At 43.9% G+C, this 26,302-nt stretch overlaps 1 protein-coding gene across 1 annotated transcript; it reads right to left on the bottom strand.

Moving 5' to 3' along the window:
* Positions 1 to 309: 309 nt before the first annotated feature.
* On the bottom strand, positions 310 to 26,302 carry PDPN (podoplanin). The gene is made up of 5 exons (XM_065872419.1): positions 26,239 to 26,302; positions 8,097 to 8,230; positions 4,356 to 4,485; positions 975 to 1,010; positions 310 to 425 (listed from the first exon to the last, which is right to left on the bottom strand). Exons 1-5 carry the CDS (start codon positions 26,300 to 26,302, stop codon positions 310 to 312), a joined length of 480 nt encoding a protein of 159 aa, XP_065728491.1.

Here is a 26,302-nt window from a genome sequence, read left to right as displayed (position 1 = left end):
TCCCTACCCAATCATATATTATCTTCCCAACAGATGGGTTTTCGTTCAAGTTCACTTAGTTGGAAAATTAAGACAAGAGGTCAAGTCTGGTGAGATCTCAATGGAAGTCAACTAAAGAGCCATCTCTGGCACTTTCCTGGAAATTTATAAGGCCCCAAGTAGACACAGGTTCTTCTGAGGAAGCTTCAGATGTAGTGCTTACGGAGGCTGGTGGCTTCTGAACACGACCTTTATTTGGGGGTTTCTATTAGTTCAAAGGTTGGAAATGGTTGCCCTCATTTACCTATCACACGGGCCTAAGATATTTACTTACGAGTACCTTCCTGACATTTTTCGAACAAACACAGTGATGATTCCACCAATGAATCCAATGGCTAGTAAGACCCCGACTATGATTCCAGTCAGGGTCATTGTTGACAAGCCACCTGATTGAGAAGAAAAAAAAAAAGCATAAGCCCCAGATAAACAATACACCAGCAATTAACAATGCCACTGGCCCACTGTAGATAACAAATGATGTTCTATGTTGTTTCTCCTGTATTCAGTGGGAGTTGACTTAGGAAGGGAGAAATGTTGGGTTATTCTAATCTCATATTATGAACGGAAAGTTTTCTGGGTCTCAAGATCTCTCAAGCACACCACTCCTACTAGGTGGCTTCACTGTTAATTACTGGGTAGCGTTTGTGTACACACAGCTACTAAATTAGCCCCTATTTTCATTCTTAGGAATGATAAATTGTGATATGACACCATTTTCCATAGCTGTCATTAAGTGAATAGACTCATTTGCAGTTTGCTCATTTTCAAATACGGGCTTTTCTCTCTTAAAGGAGGTTTGAAACCTATTCTCAGAAGGCTTGTATTCTGCTCCCATTGACTACAATCCAGGAAAGAATGTAATTCATCACAAAGATTAAGTTCAAAGAGACCTTTTTTAAAACATAAGAATATTTTGGTACCAAAATCTAACCCACCTTTCTCAACTGTTGGTTTTTCTCCATCTGTTTTCCCTATAAAGAGAGAGACGTAATGATATAGAATTATTAGGATTTAGTAACTATAATTTAACAATTGGCAGAAGATGAATTTACCCTAAATGCAAGGTAACAAAACACAAGCAAAGAGGATAATTTCTTAAGTAAATTGGATCAGGGGAGTTTTAAGCAAGCTCTGACATGATCTTGTTTCAAAACTATTATTATTGAATTTATGAATGCTTCTTCACACCTATGGGTCTGTAGTTCTTTTGTGGAGGTTACTTTTTTTCTCACCCACTGTAGAGAACAGTGTCAAGGAAACGGACCCACAGAGATCTTAAATAAATAGTCAAAGACTTCAGAAGTTAGGGTAACAAAAGAATCTAAGCCCCTTGATTCTCGGTCCAATGTCAAGACCATATGGAAAACTCACCCATTGTGATAAGGTCTATTTTGAAGAAACATCATTCTGAGAGCAAAATGTTTTGGAAGTTGTGGTCAAGACTTTGATTTGCCTCGTGATATCAATTTCCTAGCAAGATCCAGATCTTACAGGGCCCATGATTTTAATGAGAACATACCCTTTGAATTTATGGCACTATTATTGTAGGATTTCTATCTGCAGCTAAACTTAATCCAATAGTTACAATGTGAATATTCTCATTTACCAAGGATGTGAAGTTGTTTAATTATGCATACCTTCCTGCAAGTAATAAAACTGTGAGTTTCTTTCAGGTAATTTTACACAATTTCTATTAAAAAATAAAGGCCTTTTGTTTTGTTTCTCCCATCAACTTCTTTGTATACTGAGTCCTTCACTCCTCTGGGTGGTAGGTGTTTATGAAGAAGTCAAGAGGCCTTGATATAATGAGACAACGGAGAGAAGTGATGCAATCAGGCCCTTCCCTAGAAACTTAGTTCACAATTGGCAAAATACCACAGATATCCAAAAGCTTTCCGAATCAAAGGTGACACCAGCCAACCATCAGCTATACGATGCTTTCTTTTTCTAACGGTTGAGTTGGAAAGAAGTCATCCACTCTGCACCAAATCCATCTTCAAAAAGAAGACATCTTTTCAAGATGGCCCCAGGGTATGGGTCCTTGAACCCAGCTCTCCCTGCATGAGCTGGACTCACAGCTCTACAGCATTTACGTGGAGCTCCAGCTGATCGCGCCAACCCAGTTGGGAGACTGGGAGATGGCTGGTTTTGAAGCCTGCCCAGGACAAAGGTGTCATCAAATCAACTCCCTAACTGTTATACCTGGCTGCCAACTACCAGTAGAGACAGGTCATGTCTTTTGCTTATCGTGTCTTAACATGGCGGCTGCATACTGGGCTCATAACATAACATTATCACCATCAATGACATCATCTGTCAGGAAATACATTACCGAAAATAAAGTTTGCGGAAGATTCATTACTAAATTAGAGTTTACTGGTCTTGTACTCCCTAGCTCCCTCCCAGTTATACTGACTGTGATCATGCAAGTGTGTCATACATATGAACATCGTCAAACTTGGGCGTTTCATGGGAAAGACATCTGCTGCCCTAATAAAATGACCTCTTAAAAAACCAATTGTTTATAATTACATTGTAACTCACATGTGAAAATTTCTTGGAACACTGATGCACGAAGTGGGAATGTGCCATAATCACAGTTTTTGTGAAAGGGTGGGGTAGGGGACAGGACAAGAGAGTAACCATGAGTATTTTCCAGTTAATCGAGAATTTTTATTTTTAAGGAATAGGAGAAATCTCCTGGTATGCTATAAAAACTAGTCAACTTGTAATGCTCCATTTTCTGCTGCTCATTAGCTGTGAACTCTTGTTACAAATGATCGACGCTTCTCCAAAATTTTGAAATGCTTTCCAATGACCAATTATCAATATATTGACGATTCTTTCCTTGCTTAGCCCCATTTGGTTCTCTCTGGTGTTTAATGTTCACCATTTCTTTAGCATCTTGGAGTAACCGTAGGCTTTATTTTCAAAGCACGTTACAAAACTTTTTTTATCTTTGTGGTAAAATACACAACATAAACTTTACTGTCTTCCCCATTTCTCAGTGTACTGACACTGTACCGATTCCCCACTCCCTCCTCCCCCACGGCCCTGGCAACAACCATGCTACTTTCTGTCTCTATGATTTTGACTACTCTACGTATCTCATCTAAGTGGAATCGCACAGCGTTTGTCTTTTGGTGACTGGCTTATTCCATTTAGCCCTCAAGGTTCATCCATGTTGTAGCATGTGTGAGAATTTTCTTCCTTTAAGAGGCTGAATAATACTCCATTGTATGTATATGACACATTTTTTGTTTATCCAGTCATCTGTCCATGGATGATGGGGTGCTTCCATGTTTTAGCTACTGTGTCTACTGCTGCTGTGAACATGGGTGTACAAATATAACGCATTCAAAAAATCTTCAGAAGTGCTACAGAGTTTTTAAAACCAGATTGGCGATTGGGTCTGGAAATGCATATTAAACAGTTAAGGAATAACTTTCTAGGTGTTCAGCTGTGCAACTGGTTTCAGGAACCACGGCTTTAGGGAAGGTCCTTATGTTTGCTTTCATTTAAAGGTGAAAACACCTAACTATATAAAATGATTATAGAAAATTGCTTGAGTTAGCAAGCGCTCATGGCAGTTATTAGAGGATTAGTTCCTCTTCTCTTCCACTCCTATCTACTACAAAATAAGGTATATTTTAAAAATATCCCAAACAACTGAATTTCTCTTAAGAAAGTGCTGGAAATAGGAGGCTTTTTTCCCTCCTGCTAAGTTGTAATGGCAATGATCTTTCCTCATGCTCATTAGTGATGGTCTAAACCTCATAATAATGACAAAGACTCAAAGTTGCCCTAAAGCGTTTCACCTCATGGGGTCCCATTCACTTCGCTGCAGGTACCAACTGTGAATCACAAGCACAGCCCCAAATCCCGGTAAGACTGGTTTAGAGTAGATTCTTGCTTCATTGTGTACAGACATGAACTCAGTGTAAGGTGGTAAACGTCAGCATAGATCCTACTAAGATTTACATAGGTTGGCTTACGTTTCACGCTTTTGGGTGTCAACACAAAGCTCTTAGTGTGGCATGATATCAGGTTAGGGTCAGCAATATGACACCCGTAGCTACCTAACTTGCCCTTGTGGAGGCATTATCACTAGTTGTCATATAAGGTTAGAAAGCTGTGGTCAGCAAACCAATAAATAAGAATTCTGAAATTTGTATTTCACAGAAAGCTTGGTTCAAACTTAGGGTTGCATTCCAATATGTGCCCCATTGATTATTATATTTGTTCCTGGATTTTTTGGAATACACTGATTATGGCAAAAGAAGATCAACCCCTACTGGGGTGTCTGGTTTTCTTACCTGGGGACGGACGAGTTGCCACATTCAGGGTTGTGGTGCTCTGGCTTTGTCCTTGGGAGTGGGCTGTGCTTTCTGCAGTTGGCAGGTCCTCTTTGTGATCCTCTGTTGTGCTCTTTGCTCTTGTCGGCATCTATTGGAGATGTAAATGAGGCAAAACAGAAATAAAACCTAATGCTTTATACTCTGCCTTATAACAGAAATGGATTTAAGGTGGCATAAATGTATAAGCTATATGATGACCTGAATTTAAAGTGGAAACAAGAAAACAAACATAAAGAAACAACAAGAATGGGGATAGGAGTAAAATCCTGAAGTAAATGCCAAATGTTTAGCACGCTGACTTCCTAAGGTCTAAACTCTTCAGAAAATACTGGGGCACGAGGCATTAATTCTTTCTCTTCCTTGAACTTGAATGGCACTTTTCCCCTGTAACATTTATTTGGCACATACTATGTTGTATTATTTTTAATGCCCTTCCTTCCCCAGTTAGAGCGATAGTTAGCCTTTACTAAGAGCTTACTATTTGCCAGGCCCTCGAAATACCTTCTCATATACACCACAAAAACCCCTAAGTAAATTCTATTATTAGCCCTATAGTATGAATCAGGCTTAGAGAGATCAGATAATATGCCCAAGCTCACAGAGCTAACAAGCGACAGAACAAGACTTGGAAATGGTTCTGCTGACTCCAAAGTTCACGCCAATGGAGCATTCAACAGACATGCTTGTGAGCACAGGCAACGAAAACAAACATAGATCAATGGGGCTATACATCAAACTTAAAATCTGTGCATCAAAGGACACAATCAACCAGAGTGAAAAGGCAGCCTACGGAATGGGAGAAAATATTTGCAAATCATATACTTTAATATCTGATTAAAGTATACAGAACTCCTACAACTCAATGACAAAAAAATCAAATAACTTGACTTAAAAAAATGGGCAAAAGGACTTGACTTCCAGTCTTTTTTTTTTTGGCTGTGCCACACAGCATGCAGGATCTAAGTTCCCTGCCCAGGGATCAAACCCATGCCCCCTGCAGTGGAAACACAGACTCCTAACCACTGGACCACCAGGGAGTTCCCTGGGCAAAAGGACTTGAGTAAACAAATCTCCAAAAATGATACGCAAGGGCCAAAAAACGTACAAAAGACGCTTAATATCGCTAATCATCAGAGAAAAGCAAATCAAAACCACAATGAGATTATTGCCCCACACCTGTTAGGATGGCTACTATCAAAAGAACAGAAAATAACACGTTGGCAAGGATGTGGAGAAACTGGAACCATTGTGCACTGTTGGTAGAACGGTTGCAATCACTACGGAAAATAGAATGGAGGTCCTTAGAAAAATTAAAAATAGAACTACCATATGACCCAGCAATCCCACTTCTGGGTGTACACCCAAAAGAATTAAAAGCAGGGTCCGGAAGAGATATTTGCACAACCATGTTCATAGTGGCACTATTCACAATAGCCAAGAGTTAGAAGCAATCCAAACAGATGAAGAAAACGTGTACATACAATGGAATATTATTCAACCTCAAAAGGAAAAAAATCCTTACACATGCTACCATATGGATGAACACTGGGGACATTATGTACAAGCATGCTGAAATAAGTCAGTCACAAAATATCCCTGCATGTGATCACGTACATATAATAAATATCCCTGCATGTGATCACGTACATATAATAAATATCCCTGCATGTGATCACGTACATATAATAAACATCCCTGCATGTGATCACGTACATATAATAAACATCCCTGCATGTGATCACGTACATATAATAAACATCCCTGCATGTGATCACGTACATATAATAAACATCCCTGCATGTGATCACGTACATATAATAAACATCCCTGCATGTGATCACGTACATATAATAAATATCCCTGCATGTGATCACGTACATATAATAAACATCCCTGCATGTGACCACGTACATATAATAAACATCCCTGCATGTGATCACGTACATATAATAAACATCCCTGCATGTGATCACGTACATATAATAAATATCCCTGCATGTGATCACGTACATATAATAAATATCCCTGCATGTGATCACGTACATATAATAAATATCCCTGCATGTGACCACATAAATATAATAAATAGCCCTGCATGTGATCACATACATATAATAAATATCCTTGCATGTGATCACATACATATAAATATCCCTGCATGTGACCACATACATATAATAAATAGCCCTGCATGTGATAACGTACATATAATAAATATCCCTGCATGTGATCACATACATATAATAAATAGCACTGCATGTGACCACGTACATATAATAAATAGCCCTGCATGTGAACACATACATGTAATAAATAGCCCTGCATGTGATCGCGTACATATAATAAATAGCCCTGCATGTGATCACGTACATATAATAAATATCCCTGCATGTGATCACGTACATATAATAAATATCCCTGCAATAAATATCCCTGCATGTGATCACATACATATAATAAATATCCCTGCATGTGACCACGTACATATAATAAATATCCCTGCATGTGATCACATACATATAATAAATAGCACTGCATGTGACCACGTACATATAATAAATAGCCCTGCATGTGAACACATACATGTAATAAATAGCCCTGCATGTGATCGCGTACATATAATAAATAGCCCTGCATGTGATCACGTACATATAATAAATATCCCTGCATGTGATCACGTACATATAATAAATATCCCTGCAATAAATATCCCTGCATGTGATCACATACATATAATAAATATCCCTGCATGTGACCACGTACATATAATAAATAGCCCTGCATGTGATCGCGTACATATAATAAATATCCCTGCATGTGACCACATACATATAATAAATATCCCTGCATGTGATCACATACATATAATAAATAGCCCTGCATGTGACCACGTACATATAATAAATAGCCCTGCATGTGACCACATACATGTAATAAATAGCCCTGCATGTGATCACGTACATATAATAAATATCCCTGCATGTGATCACGTACATATAATAAATATCCCTGCAATAAATATCCCTGCATGTGATCACATACATATAATAAATATCCCTGCATGTGACCACGTACATATAATAAATAGCCCTGCATGTGATCACATACATATAATAAATATCCCTGCATGTGACCACATAAATATAATAAATAGCCCTGCATGTGATCACATACATATAATAAATATCCTTGCATGTGATCACATACATATAAATATCCCTGCATGTGACCACATACATATAATAAATAGCCCTGCATGTGATCACGTACATATAATAAATATCCCTGCATGTGATCACATACATATAATAAATAGCCCTGCATGTGACCACGTACATATAATAAATAGCCCTGCATGTGACCACATACATGTAATAAATAGCCCTGCATGTGATCACGTACATATAATAAATATCCCTGCATGTGATCACGTACATATAATAAATATCCCTGCATGTGATCACGTACATATAATAAATATCCCTGCATGTGATCGCGTACATATAATAAATATCCCTGCATGTGATCGCGTACATATAATAAATATCCCTGCATGTGATCGCGTACATATAATAAATATCCCTGCATGTGATCGCGTACATATAATAAATATCCCTGCATGTGATCACGTACATATAATAAATATCCCTGCATGTGACCACATACATATAATAAATAGCCCTGCATGTGATCACTCACCAGAGCTGTCAAGCCAGCAGACTCATGGGGCTCTCCACTGGCACCTGGTGTCACCATGTAATCTTCCACACCCAGGGTCGCCTTGGTATTTTCCACACCTGTAGTCATGTCATCTTCCGGCCGGACCGTGCTGCCTGAAAAGGAAAGACTGAGTCAGACCTCGACGTGGAAATCATGTGGGCAGACCAAACTGGTCAGCTTCAGTCAGATTCTTTTCTTTTCATTTCTTTGGGGTATTTTTCCTTTTTAGGGGGGTTGTCATTCTGGCTTAACACAAACCATTCTACATACATACTACTGCCTGGTTATCTCCATTGTAAAAGTAAGGAAGATGGGCATATAAAAACGTGAAGCAGGCAGCCCCTCCCTGGTATCCCACTGAGGTATGCTGGATGGGGGGTGTACACCTTGCCTTTTCAATAATGAACCTGATTCTTCCTGGTGCCATTTCATACAATGAATTAATGCATTCCGGTCAGTAGAATATCGTTTAGACCTAGAAGAATAACCTGGAAAGATTTCTAAAAATGCTAATTAGCAGGCTCTATCCCACACCTACTGAATCAGAATGTCCAAAAGCAGGTCCTCCTTCTTTTTAAAATCAATCTCACTCTGCATTTCATTTTGAGACCACTGTCTGCTTGAATGATTAGAATCACTGGCTCTGACCACAGACCTCATAGATGACACAGAGTTCAACCTCCTCTTTTATGGTTGGGGTTATCGCCTCCAGGGGAGATCAGTAATGTACTTAAGGATGCCCAGATAACCAAGAGAACTTCTAGTGCACCCAGAGCTGTACTAAAGAGAGACCTCACAGCCCCTGGCCCTGGTTTTTCTGCATTAGCACTAGATGAATGACCCTGTGTGCCAATGAGAAAGGTTTCCAGAGGAGGAGGGGATGGGTGGGGTGGGATTGCAGGTTGAATTCCAGGAGTCGGGAGAGAACTAGAAGTGGCCTCTTCACCCTCTACCGCAATGGTCAGAGCTAATCCTGACCTGGTAGGAGCACCATCTCAACTCACCAAATAACCCTTCACAAGTTAAAGCAAATCTGACTCATCGGTCATAGGTTCCCTCTCCAGACTCGAGTGGCTCTGGAAGAAATTCCATGACTAACTGCAGTTGCAAAATAAGTGAGCACACAGCCCAGGAGCAAGAGCGAGGGGGTGCTTGGAGACTTACGTGCTTAACTGAAGGGCAGATGTTCATATCTAGACAGTGCCTAAGTGAGCAATCTGGCCCTTGCCTTAAGATTCCTTATTCTTCCCATGCTTAGATGGCTCAGCCAAAGTCACAGCTAATAAATATCTGATCACAGCTTTTTTGCTGATGCAGAGAGGAAGGAAACCTCTAGAGCAAATTCTCTTGTTCCATGAGCCTTGTTTTTGCACTGAGGGTCCTAATCCAGTGTTGCCAATCGACGTTCTGGATGAGCCTCCCGAGCATATGCATTTATTTTTCATCTGGGGTGGGGGGAAGGGCTTTCACTAGTTAGCAACAACTGAATACCTCAGTGCCTGCAAATGGATCGCCTCCCTTTTTGGCTGGTTGCTGGGGGCTCCTGCTAAGGATTTATGACCATGATCTCAGCAAATGTTGAATGTATTTTTTTTTTTCTTTTGGCTGCGTTGGGTCTTCTTTGCTGCGCTCGGGCTTTCTGCAGTTGTGGGGGGTGGTGGCTTCTCTTGCTGTGGAGCACGAGCTCTAGGTGCGCGGGCTGCAGTAGCTGTGGCACGCGGACTCAGTAGTTGTGGCACATGGGCTTCAGTAGTTGTGGCTCGCAGGCTCAGTAGTTGTGGCGTACGGGTTTAGTTGCTCCGCGGCATGTGGGATCTTCCCGGACCAGGGCTCGAACCCGTGTCCCACGTGTTGGCAGGCGGATTCTTAACCACTGCGCCACCAGGGAAGTCCCGAATGTTGAATGTAGCTATCAAGCTCAAGGGGGAATATCCCTTTGCTAGGCAAGCAGTCTTTACTAAAAAACTAAGCATCCTATTTTCTTTTCTTCCGCTCCTGGTTTGAACTCAGTTAACAGACCATCCACTTAAAAAATGTTTTCTGCAGTGTTCAGCAAAATCACTTACTATGTGGCATCCTCTAACTTTAAAAAGCAAAATCAGACCACCCTTGCGCCAAACAAATTAAGTACTGAATGAAGTTAGTTTGAATTCTTTCATAGAATGTTCAGTTCATTGAAAGCGTAACTTGATAAAAACTCCTTCTTGTTCTTTTCTACTCTTGGCCCACAGACCCAAGGACTAAAATTGCTCTGAACAGACAAAGGACATTTTATGAATGACACTCATGATTAAGAGGCATTTCTTTTGTCTCACTGCCCTGGAGTTCTTTTTGCTCCATGGGAAAGTTGATCTTTAACAAGAGATGCTCAATTCTCCCTCTCATTATTTCAGCTGAAGGCTTTCCTGGGTGAAGGGTTCCTACGAGCCCAGCTGCTGAGTTTCCAGCCAGCATTTGACATCCTTTTCTCTTGAATGGTGAAATTCAAATCATGTATTGATGCCTTTGCTCCCCAATCCTTTTTTTCTTCCTAAGACACGCGTGTGCACAGGCAACACGCACAACTGTTTATATAAGTGCAGCGATGAACCTACAATAACAGAGTCTGTTCTGGAGCGGTGTCCCCTTATGCTCACATGAACACCTTTTTCCTGCCACACCCAGCCTCCTCCAGCCTGCCGGTCAGAACCAATGGAAGTTTCCAAAATACAGCTGTAAGGCATCCATTTGCTTTGGAATTTGTATGTGTGTGTTATTCTTTAAAAAGGTACTACCTCTAAGAAGATGATGTGATAATTTGATTTGATCTTAAGGTTTCTAAGTTTGAGAACAAATGAGCACTGAAGAGATGCTTATTGGGATAAAAGTGTTAATAATTATGAATCATTCTTATCTTAGCATTAAAGTCTAATGGCTCCAAAGAAATTATTCTAGTTTCCATACATTTATGGGATGGCATTTCTTTTAAAATATTTTAGAATTTAGATGGAATATTAAACCACACTCTTACTGTGACTGCCTTGCAACAGTCCCAAATTCTTGATTAAAAGCCTTTGTGTAAGTGTTTTCAGTTTTGTGGTTTCATTTACACTTCTTTGATTTGTGCTGGTGAGTTGTTCCATCTGTTTGCTGGCCGATAGGAGTGTCTTCTCTTGTGACCATTTTTCTCTTATGGTATTCACCTTTTTTAATAATTTTTAAATGCTCTTTATGCCTTAAGAATGTATTCTTTGGAATAGATGCTACAATCATCTTTTTTTTTTTTTTTTTTTTTTTTACTAATTGGCATGTCTCTTCTGTAAGTGGCAAGGTCCCTCACTAGTCAAACTTAGTAAGCTTGTTTTGTCCCTCTGATGTCACACTTACAAACCCTTCCTCAAGATTATGTAAATTTCATCTATATTTTCCTTAAGGTTCTTTCTATTTGTCTTGTGTTCATCTCAAAGCGTGATGTAAAATGGGAATATAAATGTGATTTTCCCCCAAGGATTAAACTGTCATTGCAATAACTCCTCTTTTCCTCTCTGCTTCAAAACTAGCTCTCAATGAGACAAATGGTTTCTTCCAAATACTGTGTCAGGGTATTGGGAGAAACCTTTAGCACAAGGACCAGCCTAAATGACCTGGGCACTGCCATCTGCCCCCATGCCCCCTACATTCCGCCCTCTGTCTGCAGACTCTTTCCAGAACTGATTCCTAAATCTGTGTTCCGCTCGCCACCATCTCCCTCTTCCTCTCCACATCAGCTGACCGCCGCTGAGCTAATTCTGTGCCAGGGATGTAGTTAGAATAAAACAGGGTGCAGAGACCGCCGCTGAGTTAATTCTGTGCCAGGGATGTAGTTAGAATAAGACAGGGTGCAGAGAGCAAGCACAAGGAGAGGGCGCCACACTCGAACAGAAGCGCACTGACATCTTTCTGAGTCGCAGGTTCTGCTGAGGGCAGGAGGTACAGCATTACAGCACACCGTCTCTCCCATTTGTTCGGCAATGCAGGGTTTACGTGACGTCTTCAGGCTGACTTTATATCACAAGGTGGGCTGCATTGGGCATTTTTGTCCCCATTGATCAGATGAGGAAGGTGAGGTTGACAGAGGCCCTCCTTGACCAAACCTTAGTGAGGCTCCTCTGAGCCCTCTTCTCAATGAGACCATGGCCTTGGACTTCCGTGTCCATCATTGCAGAGTCCAGTTTCAGCAAGAACCCTGCTAAGTTCAGGTTAGAGACAATCTCTCGACCCCTCGATATGTGATCAAGTTCCCCATCTCCCACCTTTGATGTCTAAGTCCCTGGACTGCCTTTAGCAAGAACCCTGTTAGGCCAGTTTAGCAAGAATCCCCCTACCCTTGAGGTCTCTTCTTCATAATTTTCTATCCACTGCCCCTCACTCTGCTCCTTAGCTACAAATCCCCAGCTGTCCTTACAGTATTTGAAGTTGAGCCCCATCTCTCTCCCCTACGGCAATAGTCTTGAATAAAGTCTTGCAGCTGTTTGAACGAGTGCCAGAAAAACTTTCTTTAACAAGGTCAGAAGTTAAACGATTTGCCAAGTCGGCCTGGTCAGTGAGTGGATGCAGAGCCAAGTGTTTTGCCTGCTCATTGGCCCCAAGACCCTTTGGTGACTCTATGGCAGCTGTTGCCTGGAAAATGCCCACCCATCCTGGGTTCTGTCATCCTTCCTCTTCACCCCCACCCTCATCCTCCCTTAAATTATAATCCTGTAAAGAAGACGTGGCACATATATACAATGGAATATTACTCAGCCATAAAAAGGAACGAAATTGGGTCATTTGCAGTGAGGTGGACAGACCTAGAGTCTGTCATACAGAGTGAAGTAAGTCAGAAAGAGAAAAACAAATATGCTAACACATATATATGGAATCTAAAAAAAAAAAAAGGTTCTGAAGAACCTCGGGGCAGGACAGGAATAAAGACGCAGACGTAGAAAATGGACTTGAGGACACGGGGAGGGGGAAGGGAAAGCTGGGACGAAGTGAGAGAGTGGCATGGACATATATACACTACCGAATGTAAAACAGATAGCTAGTGGGAAGCGGCCGCATAGCACAGGGAGATCACCTCGGTGCTTTGTGACTACCTAAGAGGGGTGGGATAGGGAGGGTGGGAAGGAGACGCAAGAGGGAGGGGATATGGGGATAATGTATGCATATAGCTGATTCACTTTGTTATAAAGCAGAAACTAACACACCATTGTAAAGCAATTACACTCCAATAAAGATGTTAAAAGAAGATTAACATAAGATTACATTAACAATGAAAAATGTAAATTATGCACCCAAATAAATTGAATTATAGTATCCAATGTCTTCATAAAAAAAAAAAAAATTATAATCCTGGTTGTCGGAAGCAGTTGCTTCCTTGGGCATCTCACCTTCTCTTATGAAATCCCATCCGTTAGAATCCCCCAATCAAGTTATATAGTGACTACAACCTCTGTTTCCTCAAATGAGTCCCCTTCTCGGACTAGGCACCCAGAAGTGGCATGTTAGAAGTCAGGTGTGATCTGCCTTACAAAGGCTGTATTTCTCAGAGCAGAGGTTCTCTTGCTTCTACAAACAAAGGCAGCAGCAACGATGGAGACTGGCGCTTTCCCGAGGTTCACCTGTATCTCCTCGAATATTTACTGCACACCTACTAAATGCTGGGCCCCATTCTGGGCACTGGAGACAGAGGCGTGAACCAGGTGAGGTCTCCACCCTCGTGGACTTGGGTTCTGTTGTGGTGGAGTCCGGGTGCTCACAAGCAGACAAACGGGGAAAATCTCAAGATAGAGCTCCTGCACCCCACCCCCGCTTCAGATCCCTGCTCACAGGGCGCTTTCTCGGGAGGCCTTCCTGACCACCCATGGAGATCAGTACTCCCCTCCCCACACGCTAATATTAGTGAATATTTGTATATTCACTGATCGACTATCCCACTAGAACATAAGCTCAGTAAAGGCTGTTTCACCTCAATGTCCCCATTGCCTACGATACTGGCACAGGGGAGGCACAGAGTACGTATTTGTTGAATGACTGAGTGATCTCCAGGTAGGTGAAGAGCTGGTCTAACTAACCCTGAAGCCCAGAATGAGCTTGGAGCACCACACACTCCAGAAACAGGGTGATCAGTGTGGCTGGATGGTAAGAAAATGAGACCCGGGAGGTGTGGAGGGCCAGTCTGGTGGAACTCTGTAAGGAAGGGGTCTTGATTTCAACTGGAGTAGAAAGGAAGCCAGGAGATGATCTGAGTGGGGGCAGGACATAACCCCAGTCCCAGGAACCACTCTTATTGCCATGGAATAGATGTGGGTGTCGGGTATGGTGCCGGCGTCAGACGGAAGCTGAGAAATCACTTAGACTGTTGTCCAGGCAGAAGTGGGTGGTGTTTGCACCAGGACAGAGCAGTGGGAAGGGAAAGAACTGGACAGGTAATGGCTGGAAGGCATCTGAAGTCATTACCCCAACAATCAGAAATAAATATGAAACCTCAGCGGCGAGACTTCATTTTACCATTTGCTGCAGCTCTGTGGATAACAACATTTATTTTATTTTTTTAAGTCTTTTATTGAATTTGTTACAATTTTGCTTTTTTTTTTTTTTTTTTTTTGCGGTACGCGGGCCTCTCACTGTTGTGGCCTCTCCCGTTGCGGAGCACAGGCTCCGGACGCGCAGGCTCAGCGGCCATGGCTCACGGGCCCAGCCGCTCCGCGGCACATGGGATCCTCCCGGACCGGGGCACAAACCCGCGTCCCCTGCATCGGCAGGCGTACTCCCAACCACTGCACCACCAGGGAAGCCCTTGCTTCTATTTTACGGGTTTTGGGGTTTGTTTTGTTTTTTTGGCCGTGAGGCATGCAGGATCTTTGCTCCCCGACCAGGGATCGAACCCTCACCCCCTGCATTAGAAGGCACAGTCCTAACCACTGGACCACCGGGGAAGTCCTGATAACATTTAGAGTATGAATCGGTGAACTGAAAAGAGAAGGATGTTCCCATATGATGCTGAGTCCTTTACTGGATTTCACCTTGTTTTATCAGGACAGCCACAGAAGTCTCCTACATAAGTTTAGGTAAAGAGCCTCTGCCCCATTTCCATCTCCACATAAGGAAGAAGTTCCCTGTGGTCCTCTTTCTGCTGACCTGAAGCTTCAGAATCCAACAGTTGGAGATTAGAGTGGGAAAGTTGATTTTAAAAGAAGTCAAGCTGAGTTACCCCCAGGGTTTCAAAGAAAACCGGTGGTGTTAGCCAAATAGATTAAGGCATCTCTCATGTTGTCTGGCCTTGGAATGATTTTTGTGGCCATCGAATGTAGAATGCTCTTTTTCTTTTCTTGCAACATGCTAGGAAGTTCTGAATTTTCCCTGTAGGAGAAACTGTAAGATAACTGACAAACAAATAATCCCAATTAAATTTGGGAGAATGTAATGCTTTTAGGGGGAGGTCAAAACATCTATTTAGAAAACAAAACCAAAAATGCCTGCTTCTGTTTCTTTGCCCAGACACTGGCTTTTATACATTATTTTTCTATGTCTCAAAACTGTGCTCAGAAGCCTGGAAGTAAACACACCCCACACTGCAGAGGGGTGTCAACCTCCAACATTATCCAACATTCTGCAGACCACCCACCGTGATCACCGAGATAGTCAGATCTTTGTACAGCCTTTCATCTCCATTCAAGACATCCCCAGTTTAGCTGTTTGATGGCACTCCTTTCGTTACCATGATGTGGGTTTCTGCAGCCGGAAGAAAGGTGCTTTCGGACTTTGCTTTTATTTACCACATCTTTCGAGTGACCCCTCTGGTCCCATAGGCTGGCCCACATCCTCACTTGTACAGAAGCCTTTCTGTGGAATATCGAAAGCCATTTGCCGACCCAGACCCTCAACTCCTGGCAGACCCCAGGTTGTGGTCGGTACAATCACTGATGTGGCCTGTGGGCTTCCCCACCTACCTCCACCCCTTCCAAGGATCCTGGTAAATGCTTACTGGGTCACAGTTTGGCCGTGGAGAATCTAGGCAACTCCCAGAAGTCTGGCCACACCACTCAGTACCCCACAGGAACACATGTGTTCTTAATTTTCCTCCAGGCCATACAGTACAGCCTCCAGCCCACAGAGTCCCATATTCCCCATGCCTGGCACCATGGTTAAATATTTAGCAGATGTTTGCTGAGTGACTGACTGAAAGAGTACACTTACAGTCAAGTAGGAGATTTCTTTTGAGTTCTCCCTTACCTTATAATATTCCTACCACCGTCCACCCTGCTTCACCCAAGAATTGTTAAATGCCTTCCCCTGATGAAAGAGACAGCAGAGCTGAAAACAGGATGCTCCCCCTATGAGGATGGACTTTGCTGCTCTGCCATTTGATTTTTAATGAGCAGCAGCCTGTCCACTCATTGCATCCGGTCCTGTCGGTCCCTGCAGGCTGAGGCTGAGACTGCCCGCTGTCGGCATCGGGGCTGTGTGCCTCTCCCAGAAAAAATCAAGAGAAACATGTCAAGCCTGCAGAGATCAGACAAGCGTCACTAGTTCCTCTAGGGAAATCAGAAGAAATGCTACCCATTAAGACTTGGAGCAGGGAACATCCCCTGGCTTCAGAGAAGGGGAGGTTATGCTCAATGCCCCAAGGGGCATTTTTCTTTGACCCCTCTGGGTCACCTACCAAAGCTGGAGGCAGCGTTCTGAAAGTCTCTGCTGCTAAACGTGGCAATAAAGAAAGGAGAGGGGCCAGAGATGGCTGGGGACTCCTGTTTCATTTCAGAAGCAAGGACTCACACCACTCACTGGCAGGTGGAAGGTGCAGGACACGCAGTCCATAAGACAGGTCTCCCAACCACATCCATTCTCTTCCCTTCGATGGGGGAAAAGGAATTGAGACCTAGTGCGTACCCTTCACAAATCTTCGCAATCAATCTCCATGACCATCCACGAGGTAGGTATTTTAATAATGGCGACTATTTTATAGGAGAGTGTGTACAACGTTGTGCCAAGCACTCTCTTTTGATCTTCACAAAAGCCTTGCAGACTGACATCATCCGCATTTTGTAAATGAGGACGGTGGAGCTGAGAGTAATCTACCCATGTAGCCAGCAAGGGGTGATGCAGGGCTTACACATCAAGATCTGTCAGACTCCAAAGAAATGCCCAGCTCTAACCACTCCGTTACACAGCCTTTCTGTGTATTGGTTACTTTTCCACAGCTCCCACTCGTTCTCCTCCCTGACTCATCTCCACCACTGCCCACCCAAACCCTACGTACTTTTCACAGCCCAGGGAAAACACCTCTTTCTTCAGAGCCCACTCGCACCCTCCCGAGGTGCCAGGAGAAAGTAATTTCCTCCAAATTAGCACAGGGCTTGATAACACCGCATTCACGACTTTCTCCCTACTAAGCATTTATCAATTTATCAAACTTCTTGAGGGCAGCGTTCCTTTCTGCTGTAAGTCTATGGCCCAGCCGCCAGCAGTCTCTGATAACTGAATGAATGAATGAATGAATATTTACACTTTTCAGGACTCAGGAGAATGAATCAACTTACCCACTCACCCCAAACTCAAAGAGGGCTCAGGACCCTTCATATGCCAAAACTCGAGGCTGTTGGTTACAACCTCAACCAAGATTACTCAACCTGGGGAGAGGTTTCTCTCTTGACCAAGAGCGGAATGTTCTCAGTAAAAAGAGGAAATGAGTTCACAGTTTTGTGGACTGGAAACAACACCTCTGTAATAACTTTTCTGGAACCTGGCAGGGGCCGCAGTCCTGCATCAAGAGGCCACTCCTAGGGTGGACCGCTTAGTACCTGAATAACCAAACAACTAAAGCGGGCTTTAGAAGCGCTGGCCTGGAGCACAGCATCTCAATGGGATGATCGGGTGTTTGGGAAACACTCACCATCTGCTCGGAAACTGAGCTTGTGATTCACGCAGGGCTGTCAGCTGAGCAGGCCCTGATTTTGCAACAGTGAAAAGAGAAGCCCCTTCGGCTCTGACCTCACCCTCCACCCATGCACAGACATCCTCCACAGACAGTCCAGCTGTGAGCCCAGGAGGATGGGGCCCTACAGGAATGTACAGTATGTAGCTGTGTTTCCACTATCTGCCCTTGGCCTTGAGCCTAAGCCTGTTTCTTCTGAGCCTCCTTGCCATCTTTCTCCCTTGTTCCCATGAATGGGGAATTCAGGCAGCAAACTTTGTGTCCAGGGCTTATTTCTGATGCCATTTTAGTTGCGATCTCCCCAGGTACCCATCAGATACATCAGATTGGATGTCTTACTTATACCTCAAACTCACTGTGTCTATAAGACAATGCATAACCTCCTGTTCCTTCTCATCACATTGGTTCCTAATCTCTCATCCCTCCAATCTGATTTCTATCACCTGCCTTCTTGTCATTCCTGCCAAACGGATTGGGCCACTGTGTTTCTTCCCTCTTCCTCCTGCCAGATGTTTACCACGTACCAACCATATGTCTTTTTATTTATTTATTTATTTTTTTGTGGTACGCAGGCCTCTCACTGTTGTGGCCTCTCCCGCTGCGGAGCACAGGCTCCGGACGCGCAGGCTCAGCGGCCATGGCTCACCGGCCCAGCCGCTCCGCGGCATGTGGGATCTTCCCGGACCGGGGCACGAACCCGTGTCCCGTGCATCGGCAAGCGGACTCTCAACCACTGAGCCACCAGGGAAGCCCCCCATATGTTCTTTTAAGCGCTGAATAAGACAGGTCCTGCTCTCTTCTCTAAAGAGCAAGAGATGTACACAAATAATTAAAATACAGTGATAAGAATAGCCAAAGTGATCTTGGAAAAGAACAAAGAGAAGGACTCACACTTCCCAATTTCAGAACTTACTGCAAAACTACAGTAATCAAGACCATGTGGTACCAGCATAAGGAGAGATGTATAGATCAATGCAATAGAACTGAGAGTTCAGAAATAAACCCACACTTTTATGGGCAATTGATTTTGACACGGGTACCAAGATAATTCAGTGGAAAGAACTTCGTCTTTTCAACAAAACGGTGCTGAGACCACTAGATATCTTCATGCAAAAGAACGGCGTTGGACCTCTATTTCACACCATGATTAATTCATTAAAAATTAATTTCAAATGACTCAACGACCTCAGCGTAAGAGTTAAAGTTATACAGCTGTTGGAGGAAAACATAAGAGTAAATATTTGTGACCTTAGATTAGGCAATGGTTTCCTAGACAAGACACCAACAGTACAGGCAACAAAATAAAAAAACAGATAAATCGGACATCATCAAAATTTTTAAAAAATTGTGCTTCAGTGGATGCTATCAAGAGATTGAAAAGCCAGCTCACAGAATGGGAGGAATATTTGCAATTCATACGTCTGATAAAGGTCTAGTATCCAGGATACACACAGAATTCAACAATAAAAAATGACAACCCAATTTTAAAATGAGCAAAAGAGACAAATAGATATTTCTCCGAAGAAGATATATAAATGGCCTTTAAACACATGAAAAGAAGTGCAACATCATTGGTCATTAGGGGAATGCAAATCAAAATTATAATGAGATACCACTCCATACACACCAGGATGGCTACTATTTAAAAAAAAAACCACTCAACCAAATAGAAAATAACAAGTGTTGGCAAGGATGTGGAGAAATTGGAACCTTTTTGCGTTGTTGGAGGAATGTAAAATGGCGCAACTGCTTTGGAAAACACTTTGGCAGTTCCTCAAAAAGTTAAACATAGAGTTACCATAAGACCTGGCAATTCTACTCCTAGGGACATACTTGAGAGAAATGAAAACATATGTCCACACAAAGACTTGTACATGAATGTTCAGAGCAGCATTATTCATCGTAGCCCCAAAATGGAAACAACCCAAATGTCCATCAATGGGTGAATGGCTAAACAAGATGCAGTATAGCCATGTCATAGAATATTATTCTACCATAAAAAGGAATAAAATTCGGACTCGTGCTACAACGTGGATGAACCTTGAAAACACCATGCTAAGTGGAAGCCAGACACAAAAGACCACATATTGTATGATGACATTTATATGAAATACCTAAAATAGGCAAACCCATAAAGACAGAAGGCAGATTAGTGGTTGCTAGGGGGTGAGGGAGGGGGAAATGGGAGCAGCTTCTAATGGTGTGGGGCTTTGGAGGAGGGGGTGATGAAAATATTCTAATAGTGACAGTGGTGATGGTTGTACAACTCTCTGAATATACTGAAAACCACTGGATTGTTTAACGTAAAGGGGTAATTTTGTGCCATGAGAATTACATATCAATAAAAAATTTTAAAGCAGCGATGAGTGGTGTAAGAGGTGAATAAGAAGAAATCAGAAAATGTGGAAATAAGAAGAAATCTGGAGATACTGAGCTACAAGTCTTGCTGGCTCTTATTGCCCCAAATCTGGTCTCATGCCCCCTTCTTCTGTAACCACACTTAGTCTCTTTATCTCCTGACTCTCCCCCTCCCCCAAGACTAGTCCCATAAACTAGATTCAACCCCATGTGGTGTCCTTGTCATTAAGTTTTCTTCTGGCAATCACTATTCATGGCCCAATCTGCTCCCATTTGCCTCTTGCCTACAGAAAAAGGTCTACCTCCCACTCAACACGGACTCAGCCTTCTCCCTGATTTCCAGCCCTCCCCAACTCATGACTCCATGACACCCACGACTCCAGCCAGCCTTCATGGCTTTTCCCAGCCCTGGGTGCCTGCCCACACCTCTTCCCACACAAACTCCAGGTTGTTCTAATCTCCACACATTTTTCTAAGCAGTCTTTCTTGCCAGGATTGCCCTTCCCTGCCACCCTGCCCAACGAACTCCACCATTTTTCACAGCCAAGATCAAGTCCCATCTTCCCCACAAGGGTTTTTCCAGCTCCTGAAGCCCACAAGAATCTCATCTCCAAACTAGCAGCAGCAGGTAATGGTGTGTGCCACGCAGGACATGACTTTTGTGCAGCCTTGTCTGTATACACCACACACACACCTGCCTTGCCTCTCTGTGTGAGCTGCAGCCCCATTGTGTGATTCCGTTCTAACTCTTAAAGTTCCTAATAACATGTGTGCTCTATAAATGTTTAAGGGAGCAGGGATTACGTCCTTTAGTTAGGTGCCCCAACGTCAGTCTAGTTCTTCAATCTGAATTATGTATGCAACAAATAACAAGTGGACTTACTGCTGTAAAAGTTAACTTGAAATCAACCTGCTGACGTCTCTGAGTGTCCTTGGCGGCCACGACCCTAAGCACAGCTGGCTGTTGTCCTGAATGTTTCGGAGTGTGGGCTCTGGGGTTGAGCTGCCTGAAGTGAAGTCTCACCATTGCTATTTTCTAGCTCTGTGTCTGTGTGTGAGTGACTGAAGCTCTCTGAGCTTCTTTACCCATCTGTAAAATACAAATAGTTCCTACCTTGTAGGTCTGTTGTGTGGCTTAAATGAAATAGGGCTTGGAAGGCACTTGACACTAAAGCACTCAGTAACTGTCAGCTGTTATTATACAGTTACTGCTACGAATACCACCAATGCAGAATCTAGTTCCTTAAGCTTTACAGATTCAGAAATTTCATCTGATTACAGGGTGATCTAGCTCAGACGAAACTGTTTCACCCTAGCCAAGCTCATAAGAGGGCAGGAAGTCAAATAGCTTATTTAGAATGGGAAATAGTTTCCCAATGCTTTCTACCCATATTTGCTATTCAAGGTGCGCCCTTCTCAAGAGTGAAATACCTGAAATGCTGTCTGGTGCAGATAGAACAAAGTCTGGGGTGAAGCAATTGGGTGGAATACATTTCCAGACTGTGAAAGAACAGGGATCCCTAATTCACAGGAGCCCTACAGCCACCAGATAAGACATCTAGCATACTAGCTGTTAGCAAGGATAACGTTTGCCTTGTCTGACTCACAAAGAAGTTAGTAAGTAAATATTTGTTAAATAAATGCATTCCTTGGGTAAGGCAGGTTTCACGTCATCTAGTCCTTATTCCTTTCCCCTCCCTGTCTACATTCTAGGCAAACAGACTCCCTTCTCCTCTGGGCAGGATACCATTCACTGGATCACAGCTTTGCTTGTATTAACTGAGTTTTACTCACCCAGATGGAGACAGCGTGATGAATGACAGGAAATACTTCGTTCTCATCAGTAATATGTTGACGCATCTTCTAGTGGCCCTTCCCCACTTCCCACCTATATTCCATATAACTGTCATTCCCCTGCCTGCTACAAATGTGACAATGACAATGATTACCTCCCCCGCTCCGGGGGAGGGACCTCAGTGACCTCTCTCTACTGCCTGGAGCCCTGGAAGCCCTGACCCTCTGGACAGAGGTGAGAGCACACCTTCCTCCGGAAAGGTGATTATCCTATCGGTAGGTTTGTTGTTTTTTTGGTTTGTGGGTGTTTTTTTTCCCTGCATAGAATTTAGTGTTGCCCTGACAATTTCAGGTTGTCAGACAACTGGGTGAATGAGGTGGGCAGGTCTGCAAATTTCCCTCTGAACTTAGCTCGATTCCCCTCAAAGAATTAAACCCGTCTCCTCTGAGCAATTCCCGAGGCAAAGACACTCGGCCAGACGAAAAGGTGGGAGAGCCCAACCATCCTCACCTGTTGAAGTTCAAGGGAATGCTTGCCATGGACCAGCCGCCGTGAGCAGTCTGGTTGGCGGGCACTGGGGTGAGACAGAGGGAAGGAAACAGTCACCTCACTTTCCTGCTTTGGAGAAAGTTGGCAGAATTCCGGTTGTTCCCTAACCTGGCTCCATCTCAGATAAAATGCCTGATCGCTTTCCTTTCCCAAAAAGTTTTAAGACATCAGTAGGGAAAGATTCAGAACTCCAATCAAAAGGTACTTTTATCTCCTGCCCACCCCACGGGAATCCTAAGACTTATCTCAGTAACCCACCCGCTCCCCCCAATCATTCGATTCTCTTCCAGCAAAACACTCTCACTGGATATTTCTTTGGAATATCCAAGGAATGGCAGATTCCTCGGAGAGCCTTACAGGATCTGATTTAGCTTTCTCAAGTGAGTTTCAAAAGGGTACTGCCAAGTATGTGAGCCTTTTCTCTCTCTACATCCTCCCCTGTAATATTTCCACAAGTGGCAACCTGGCATGCCTGCTCTTAGAAGCCAGAAATATGACAAATATTCAGATAAGCCAGTGGAATTTAAAGCACACGTTCGTCATTTTGCTGGTGAGGACTGAAGTGCATGCTTTACGCTAGGTGTGCCTCCCCCAAAAGTCAGGATATGATGAATTACTATTTGGGGAATGAATTAATGAATCCTATTTTAAGGTACTGTGACATCTTCATGTTTAAAGGAGTATTATGGTAAGTATTAAATGTGTAGAACTTTTTATACCTTAAAAATTTTTGTTTTCATGTTTAAGGAGTTTAGAGCAAGGTTAACCTTTAATTTCAAGTTCAACCTTCTCCTTTTTTTTCAGTGTGTAATGTAGCAAAAAAAAGCTTGAGGTTTGGAGTTAGGCCCATTTTTTGAATCCCAGTTCTGGCATATTCTGAAGATAATAATGTATAATTCAAGGCCTTGTGATGATTAAATGAGGGAACTGTGACATTCCTAGCACATGGTGGGGGATGGGAAAGGGAGAGAGGTGGTGTCCTTCCTACTTGGCCACACCATCCACTGTCACTCCAAGGTCTGGGGTCTCTGTAATTCTCGGTATAGAGTTACTCACCGGCCTCTCATTACGGAGGCCAGAGGAACGAGAAGGGGCTGTGTACCTCTGCTCAGCCTGGGTTCCTCCCTATTTGCCATGTCCCAACTTAGCCTTCTTATGCTTGGATACTTTTTAAAAATGTGCTTTTCTGTATTAAATGCTATCTTGGATCTCATACGCCAAGTGGAATGGATAGCCTCCGTCACGAAGGCTCTAACAGACCTGAGATGCTTTAAATGCAACAAAAACTCTTAGCAACTTGTGAAGATTTCCGAGCATCCGAAACTGGCAAGAGTTTTGGGGAAAGCACAGGGTAATTTGTTCACCGCATGATTAATCCTGAGTGGACTGGTCCCGGAAAAGCACATGTGGGTTTTCAGCAAGCAGCAGCCCTCAGAATTTCACAAAATAAACGACCTCATGAAGAGGCCCGTGTACGTGTTTTGGATGAAAGTTCAGAGTGAGGGTAGGGCCTGACAAAGGAGGAAAATGCCAGATGTGTGGACAGCAGAGCTCCTCTGAATCCACTAACATCCCAAGAGACAACACGTGGGACCAGATTATACAACTGAACCAGATTATAACACTAGATGAGGGAAGTCCAGTGGGGAGCAGACTTCTATGACAAGGATAATAAAATTCATCACCATAATTACCCCCAGCCCAGCTCCCCAACAAGAGCCCACAATGGCTCAGCTCAAAGAAGTTATTCATCCATATTCAAGTTGCCTCACTCATTATGCTCAGACAAAACCTCCTTCTGGGCCTCAAATCCTCGCCAGCAACCCAGCAACTCTGCATTGACACACAGCCCCCGGGGAGGGGTCCGGGGATGCTTCTGTCTTTAGCAATCGAGTTGCGAGTACTAGGGGTGGCTGGTTTTTTTCAGACAATGTTTACCACTTCTTTTTAGGAGTACCTTTGATATTCGGGGCTGTCTTTAAGATAATTACGGCTAACCCTTCCCCGGGAGAAAACAGAGGATGCCGCCCAGCGGCCGTCTTTCCTGGGCAGAGCTGGGATGCGGCTCAGTTTGGGGGCCTCCCACACCTGGCCCCGCTGAGCACAAAATGTTGTCATTTGCACACTGTCTTGCCAAAAAGGAAATGTAACTGAAACGCAGAGCCATGTATATCGCCCTGGAGAGAGAAGTTCCAAAGATAGGACTGCCACGAATAGCTCCCGGCCCTGCAAAGAGAGCAGCTCAGTTTCCCCGAAACAGACGGGCCTGGCAGAGGGTAACAGACCGTATATCACTTCCCTAGGGCTGTGGGTATAATTGTCTTTGTGTGGAGTCCTCCCTCAAACCCCTCCCTTCGAGCAGGATTCTTCTGGCACCAGGCTTACCTCCATCCTCAATCTGGAAAATGAAAAAGAGTTTAATTTCCTCAACCTCCAACTCCAAAGATCACAAGTTAGCTTACAACGCCTTGGACCACTATTCAGTGAGCAACTACTGTGGTGCCAGATATTGTTTGGCTCTCGGGATCAAGGCGAAGACACAGCTGTGTCCACGGGAGCTTATACTCTACTGTGGAAACGGATTAAAAATAAAAACCCAAGAAAAATTAAACACTGACCAATGTGCATGGATGCCAGAAACACAGCACACTGAGCCAGGAAGAGGCAAGATGAGAAGAAGATGTAAGAGAAAGAGGAAAAGGGGAGGAGATGATGCAGATCATGGGCAAGCAGAGCTCCCATCATCAGATCCAGTGGAGCGAGGGTCTAAGGAGTCACCAACACTCAGTCATTGGCGCTCTTGGCCAAGTTTGACACATGGCCCCGAAGGAACTTAAACCTAAATGTTCACGATAGGCCTTCACGCACTCAGGACCCTCCACTTCAGTCCTTTCGACACACACTATCCTCTCTACAGAGGATAACGGAGGCCTCTTCCAATGGGTCTCCGCTGGTAGGGTCCTGGGTGTGTCCAGCGTGCCCTCCTACAGGGTATAAGACCTGGCAGCCCCCCAGAGGGAGACAGTCGCAGCACAGGGGAATTCCACCCCCGGCCCCTGTCCCTTCCGATTCCTTGGGGTCAGTTTCTTCTGAGGCCATGGGCGGTCCTCCGATACACAGCCACGTAGGAAAGCCCAGCGCCGCCAGTGGAAGGCTCCTGGCGGCTACCCTTCCACTCTATCTCTCAGGAGCCGTCAGGGGGTGGGCCGCCACCGAGGGAGACCCCCTCTGCTCCACACCTGCTGCCTGTGGATTCGGGATCTCCTCCTGGCACCCCGCTCAGCTCTTCCTCTGCGACCTGGCACCAGCAAAGCCGCTGTCTCTCGTTCTCGCGGGTCCTCCGGACTCGCGCGCACACATACACTGCCAGCTCCCCTCTGCTCTCCCGGGCAACCTCAAATACCAGGCCCGGGCATTCCCGCAAGTCCCAGCTCGCTCGTCCCCACCAGCAGCTGCAGGGAGCCCCGCCTGCTGGGTCTTACCATCTGCCAGGACCCAGAGCGATGCGCGTCCCAAAACGAAGAACAGAACTGGCACCTTCCACAT

Source organism: Phocoena phocoena, chromosome 1 (genome assembly GCF_963924675.1).
Source record: "Phocoena phocoena chromosome 1, mPhoPho1.1, whole genome shotgun sequence".
NCBI lineage: Eukaryota > Metazoa > Chordata > Mammalia > Artiodactyla > Phocoenidae > Phocoena > Phocoena phocoena.
This window is presented reverse-complemented; position numbering and strand designations above follow the sequence as displayed.

Bases quoted from the DNA above. Each gene is read 5' to 3' on its own strand.
- PDPN (XM_065872419.1), bottom strand. From the start codon at position 26,302: ATGTGGAAGGTGCCAGTTCTGTTCTTCGTTTTGGGACGCGCATCGCTC. The intron at 8,231-26,238 runs GTAAGACCCAGC...TTTCCTTTTCAG, and splicing joins GCTCTGGGTCCTGGCAGATG to GCAGCACGGTCCGGCCGGAA. The intron at 426-974 runs GTGGGTTAGATT...CTTCTCAATCAG, and splicing joins AAAACCAACAGTTGAGAAAG to GTGGCTTGTCAACAATGACC.